General features: G+C 34.7%; 2 protein-coding genes across 3 annotated transcripts in view; both read right to left on the bottom strand.

Annotated features, from left to right (window-relative positions):
* Positions 1-2,987: 2,987 nt before the first annotated feature.
* On the bottom strand, positions 2,988-3,591 carry LOC107715207 (bombesin-like). Its single transcript, XM_016521266.1, has 3 exons — positions 3,426-3,591; positions 3,148-3,344; positions 2,988-3,044 (listed from the first exon to the last, which is right to left on the bottom strand). The coding sequence occupies exons 1-3, from the start codon at positions 3,586-3,588 to the stop codon at positions 2,988-2,990; spliced, it is 417 nt and encodes a 138-aa protein (XP_016376752.1). The 5' UTR covers positions 3,589-3,591.
* A 1,085-nt stretch (positions 3,592-4,676) lies between these two features.
* LOC107715237 (signal peptidase complex catalytic subunit SEC11A-like) overlaps positions 4,677-6,483 on the bottom strand; it is a 9,329-nt gene continuing 7,522 nt past the window's right edge. For both annotated transcript variants that reach the window (XM_016521318.1, XM_016521317.1), the window contains exons 4-6: positions 5,592-5,711; positions 5,106-5,163; positions 4,677-5,025 (exon numbers count right to left, since the gene is read on the bottom strand). In XM_016521318.1, the coding sequence (XP_016376804.1) occupies positions 4,975-5,025; positions 5,106-5,163; positions 5,592-5,711 (229 nt within the window). In that variant the 3' untranslated portion in view covers positions 4,677-4,974. The remainder of the gene's footprint in view (positions 5,026-5,105; positions 5,164-5,591; positions 5,712-6,483) is intronic.

Genomic DNA, 6,483 nt, shown 5'->3' with positions numbered 1-6,483 from the left:
TATTTTTCAAGGCAGTATCGTCGATATTGATACCGATTCGATACTTCTGCACTAAACTTTTCAATTGTGAAATTTATTAAATTATTAAATTACTAAGAGTAAAATGGGTAATTAAAACCACTTAACTTTGTTTAAAACGCATTTTAACCCATTTAATCCCAAATTTTTCCCAGACATGAAAATATCCAAATGATGTAACCCTTTGAAATAATCAATAATTTTTTATTTTTTTTTGGAAAAGTGTGTGAAAATTTTTATTTTATGGTCAGTCACAATTGTAATCGGTGGGATAATGTGTATACTGAATTAACATATTTCTGCAGTCTTAAAAATTGTTATATATCTTAGCCCAGCTATTTTAAACTGTTTGATCACATTCTAGGGTTACTATTATGCATAAAAAATCCTTATACAACATTGATAGGAATACTGAGATCAAATACAAAAAAATACAACCATCAACGTATTTCAAAATTGTTACTTTTTTGTAACATATATCATCACATTTTTATATTAGTGCTACCAGTATTACAACATTAATATTCTAACTTATTTGTAACATTTGAACTTTTGATTTAGTGCAATATTTTGTACTGCCATTAGGGACTGCCAGTGAATGGCTGTTGCATGCATAAAATGCAACTTTTACATGATCAATATTATCTTTCAACGTTCAATTTAAATAATTGTAATTGCACAAACTATGTAGGCTACAATTTCAATTTGTTTATTGTGAAATAACTCAAACATTTATGTTTTTATTTCTGTTCTCTGATAAGCATTGTTCAGGGCTGCCGTTCCCAAAAGCTTTAATGCTTTCTTATGATACTTTTGGGAAACGCAGCCCTGTTTGAATGCACTGTCAGCAGTGAGTGAATGCTCTCTGTGATTGATTAGTTCTGTCTTGCAACATTTGCGTGTGTTCAGATGAGCAGGAAAATAGTTCTATCCTACACAATTACTCGCTAACAAAGGTTATTCGTCCAATTCAATGCATATTGTACGCATTATTATTATTATTATTGTTGTTAAATAAACAAAACCACTGGTAAATAAAATGCACCTTAGTATCGATATTTTTGTTTGAGTATCGATACTTTCGATACTCGCGTCAGTATCGATATATCGATACTTTGTATCGATACGCCCATCCCTCGTTCCAGATGAGGTTGGAGTGTGTCAACGTTTAACTGTTTTAAACAGTTCCCATAATACCTGATATGTTATTTAACTGATTTGAGTGGTTTGAGTTTACAAAGGTGGCTAAATCATTTAACAGAGATGGGTAAACATAAGATCTGCTATTGTGTTTTCAGATTTATTATTGAACAGCTAAATGTGTTTCCCAGATAGCAGACGTAGGCCTACATCTGCAAGATGTCTGTTAAAGATCGCTTCATCTGCATCTGCTGTGTACAAAAACATCTGATAAACATCTCTGAGATGTCAGTTTTACATACATTCTAAATCATAAACATCTTAAAGACATCTTCTAAACGTCTATTTGACATCTGATAGGAAAAATCCTATAGACGTCTTGCAGATGTAAATGCAGACGTCAAATAGACATCTCTGTGATGTACGTGTGCAATCAGGGTTATCACATATTGGTTGTCTCTGTAAGATAAAATGCTGAGATTTGCAAAATAATTAGCAAAACTACGTATGTTATGAAAAAGACTATTTATTTGTGTTCCCATTTTATATATCCTAGCCTACATCAGCTGAAAGGAACAACTTTATGAACTGACTTTTTAAAGATATTTTAATGAATAGCCTTGCCGTTCATTAAAATGGTACATTAAACAAACAATAGGCTATTTAAAGAATTTAAGTTGCTTGTACAAGTATATGTCTTATTTATATTGCATGACTGCAGCATCCATAAATGGGCACATACCCACACAACCACCACACACATTACACACACTCATTTTATTAAAGCTATTATCAATTAAAACGTACAGTTGCACATTAATTACAATTTTAAATAATTACATTGCAAACCCAGTTACATTTTTTATTGGTTGAGACTGCTTATGAGGATCTCTCCCTTCACACACACACACACACACACACACACACAAGAGGCTGTATGGCAATGAGTTTTAATAAGCTAAGTTGCTTTTTAATGTATGTATTTTAATTTTAATCCATGTTAATGTTACATTTATGTTCAGTTTCAGTTTTTTATTCTAAAAAAAGTCTAAAACAAATCTCAATAATTGTAATACTTAGGCCTATGTCCATGTTATTGATTAAATTAGAAATAATTGTTAATAATAAATAAACATTTTGTTCACAGTGTGCAGACACATTTTAATGGTGCTCTATATTTGACCAAAAAGTGCCCATTGTACCCAACCTCACATTACTATTCAAGAACAATTGTAAAGGTTATTAACATCTGAATTATTACTAAATAAATAAATAAAAAATAAAACAATACAAAAATAATAATAATCAAACAAACAAACAAAAAGCATTTCTTACCTCATGTACAAATGCTCAAAAGCCTTGCATGGGAAATCTCAGGGCAAAGCCAAAGGGAGCTTTTTACCATAATTCGAGTTTGATCCTTCCACTGTTGTTTGTTAGTGTCTATGAGATGTCTGCTTAGTCATAGTTGCTCATTTGAAAGAAAATGATAATAATAATAATAATAAAATCTTAGGTCCAATAGAGTAAAATGAGACTGATTTGTGGTTTCATTTGTTTTTTTTAAATACAGATTTTTAAATAACTTACCTAACGCATGCATTCATTCATTCATTCATCAATCCATCCACACATTCATTATATTCTTTCAGATATCCAGCCATAGTTACAGCAGTTGAATGAAAACAATACATATTTTGTTGCCATTTCAACATTTAACTGCTTAATATTAACAATAAGCATATCTACCAAACGCATATAGATTATGTACACAACTGTAAGGTTTGTCAGAATAACATTTTATTACAATTATATCAGCAGCATTGTCACTATAGGTTCCTTTTTTCAATGTAGTTTCTCAAAAGCTTTACCATGAAGTCCGTATCCTGAAAAAATGAATGAATAAAATGTACAGCCACAAAGCATCAATGTACTATTTTAACACTTTACTTTATTTGGTTGACCAATTCTGTAAATAGCTCTAATCACCTGATTATAAAGATCCCGTGTCCTCTTTGGATCTTCAAGCTGAGCCTGAAGAGCAACTTTGAGCACCTCCTGAGTGATCAGCTCCCTCAAATCCCCTGAACTCCCTGATTCTCCCATAGTATTCCTGGGAAGCTTTGAGGAGAATGGAGAGTCCTGGAACTGGCTGCTTGGAATACTCTTTTTGCCCATGAAATGACCTGAAGGAGTCCAAAAAAACGGATTTAGTAGTTGTACTGTAATTGCACAACCACTGAATTGAAGATTAAATGAAAACATACCTGTTGCCCAGAGATTCCCACGTGGATGCACATTTATTTTGGAAACTTTATTTCGCAGCTCCGTTAAATCGAGACTGACTGCGGTGCTTAACGATATGTTAAATAGCATAATGAAAGCAACCAGTCTATATTTGCAATGTCCATCTTCAGAACTCACAGCCATCTTCTCAAGTAACTGTAGATGGATTCCTCCGTTCAGATTCAATGATCGCAAGCGCTCTTCGTTCTTCTGCAGGCGGTTTTTATAGGGGCACAGTGGGGTGGGATGCCAAACGGCTCTGAAGTCATAGTTTTAGTCACTGAACTCACATAACGACAGCGAATGTTTAGTCGGTTTGAATGAGGATGGGAAACACTATGCGACGTGCGTTGGCTGTGCGCATGCAATTTAATTGAAATATAATTGAAAAACGTTTTGAGGCGTTGCGAATTCATAAAGCTTAGGAATCGCATGTATGTAATAAAGACAGAAGGGTTCTGATGAACTACTACTATGACTTGATAAGATATACAGTGGGTACGGAATAAATGATTTTAGCAAATGGCTGCAATATAACAAAGAGTGAGAAATGTAAGGGGGTCTGAACACTTTCCGTACCCACTGTATATATATATATATTTTTTGCTGTGCGCATGCAATTTAATTGAAATATAATTGAAAAACGTTTTGAGGCGTTGCGAATTCATAAAGCTTAGGAATCGCATGTATGTAATAAAGACAGAAGGGTTCTGATGAACTACTACTATGACTTGATAAGAGATATATATATATATATTTTTTTAAATAGATGTCTCATTTGAATCGCAGGGTAAATAACTAACTGAATTTAAAGATACTAATATCTACTTACATGTAATGCTTGAATAAAGCATTATAAGCTGCACATTGTCTAAGCATACTTACAGGAAATATATTATGCATTTTTTATATTTATGATACACATCTGGCTGCTGTATAAAGACTATACACTGTAAAAATGATTTTATAAATAAAAAAAGACTACCGTGTAATCTTTGTTTTACAATAAAACACTATTTCAGTTTTTCTACTTCAAAATGTCACATTTAATTCATTGTGTTACTTGCCATTTCATTGTAATTGTTGGTGAAATGTTAGCAATTTCAGAGTAAAAAAATGTTACACCTTTTTTTCCCCCCAGTGTGTGACTCCTAATATAATACAAAAACACTTTTCATAAGAAATTAAGAGAATGAACAAGAAGAATGAATTTATAAAAGAATACACTTTCAAATTTGGCTCAACATTTTTATTCAATACAAAATTTAGCCTTTAAGAAAGAGTTAGATCTTGACATATGGTGCAAGTACAGCTGTAAAGTCAGATCAAACTAAAACTGAATTTGGTATGACATGGGAAAGTAACAAATACAAATTCTTCCAGTAGTTTTTGTGTTTGCATTGTCATTAAACAGAGAAAATTATAATTTGACCTTTGTCTCAGACCTAAGAGCAAGTGCAGGAAAAAACACCATAAAAACTGGTCACAAGAGGGACGCGTGTTCCCTGATGGCGTTACTCTTGAAATTCTTCATTCTCTGTGTACCAAAACAAACAGCCCGAGCAAACACAGTACAGCATACTGTCAGGGAACAAAGAACAAGTGTTAAAACAACTGCGATGTAACAACTTCTCATCATTTAAACAGGATTCATTACATACCTTAAATTTGGGGTAGTCATTCATCAAAATTGTGACAATTCCAATGTAAGGCACAAACCTGTCATAGAGGAAGTGTGATCAGAAATACAGTGACATGTGCAAAGCAATGTAATGACATGCAATAAATAGAACTTACATTAGAGTGCAACAGTTGGCTTCTGGAAGTAAAACTTTCTCCATGGGGAAATAGATTTTAAACAATAAACTATATAAACCTTTACAGGCAAATCTGTTGTGAGCTATGAGGTTGTTAATCAATGGTATATGCTTTTGTTGAAGCCATCAGCCCACATAATTTTAACTTATTTTGAACAGTGGAATTCTTAATGTAAAACTACATTGCCCATTTTGCTGTGCAGAAAGTCCCACCAATCAGAGAGTTGTAGCCAGTAAAATTGCACCAAAAGAGCTTGCAGAAAAGTCAGACATGAAAGCACTCTAAACTAGATCAGATTTATTTGCTTAAAGATGACTAGAGATTCTTACCCCCTTGCTCTTCCCACCACGTCTTTCTTCTCCAACCAGTGCTGTCCCTGCTTGTAAAGGCCTCGGTCATCCACAGAATTATTGTCACCTTTCGTCAAGAACTTGACATCACCATTTTCTCTGAAATCAGTAGAGATCAATGTTATTGGAAGGAACAAAGACAGGCAGTATGATCAGAAAACCACAAAAGGCACAACTTAAAGGCAGAGTAAGTGATTTTTCAAAAACACTTTAGAAAACTGATTCGGGCCGAATCGCAAAACAAACTTGTAGCCAATCAGCAATAAGGGGCGTGTCTACTCGTGATGTGGAGGAGAGCGCGTTCAGTGCATGGGACGGACATTAGCCGAGCCGAGCGACAGAAAGATAGAGATGGCGGATAAAAAAACAAAAGAGGAAAACGTCTGCGGAAAGATAAGGCAAGAAGTAGGACCCGTGTAAAATATTGGATCAGCTTTCCAGTGCTGGAGAGAACTCAAGGAGCGGAGGCCTGCGATCGGACGACGAGGTTGCTTGGTTTCTTCTCAATGGGTGAGTAACACCGTGTCTACAACAGCTAAAGTCTGACTACACTGGACGCGATCAAACGACCGTTGAAAACCATTTGAAATTTGTGTCAGCACGTCATAAATAGAACCCGGCAGCAGTTTTCTGTCGGGATTTGTTGCGCCGCGCCGCTCACGTCCGTAGACACGGTGTAACATTGGTTTTGCTTTGTTTCACAGAACTAATCGTTGCCTGGGTTGCGTACGTATATGTGGGGCGGAGCTATCAAAATAGGGGCAAGACCCTTTTGGGGTAGGGCCGTGTTTGTTTTGGTGTTTTCAAATATCAACATTGGCTACCAGAAACCACTTACTCTGCCTTTAAGTTATTCTTGTTCTCTTTATTG

This window comes from Sinocyclocheilus rhinocerous, unplaced genomic scaffold (assembly GCF_001515625.1).
Source record: "Sinocyclocheilus rhinocerous isolate Xijiao unplaced genomic scaffold, SAMN03320098_v1.1 scaffold659, whole genome shotgun sequence".
In the NCBI taxonomy this organism is placed as follows: domain Eukaryota; kingdom Metazoa; phylum Chordata; class Actinopteri; order Cypriniformes; family Cyprinidae; genus Sinocyclocheilus; species Sinocyclocheilus rhinocerous.
This window is presented reverse-complemented; position numbering and strand designations above follow the sequence as displayed.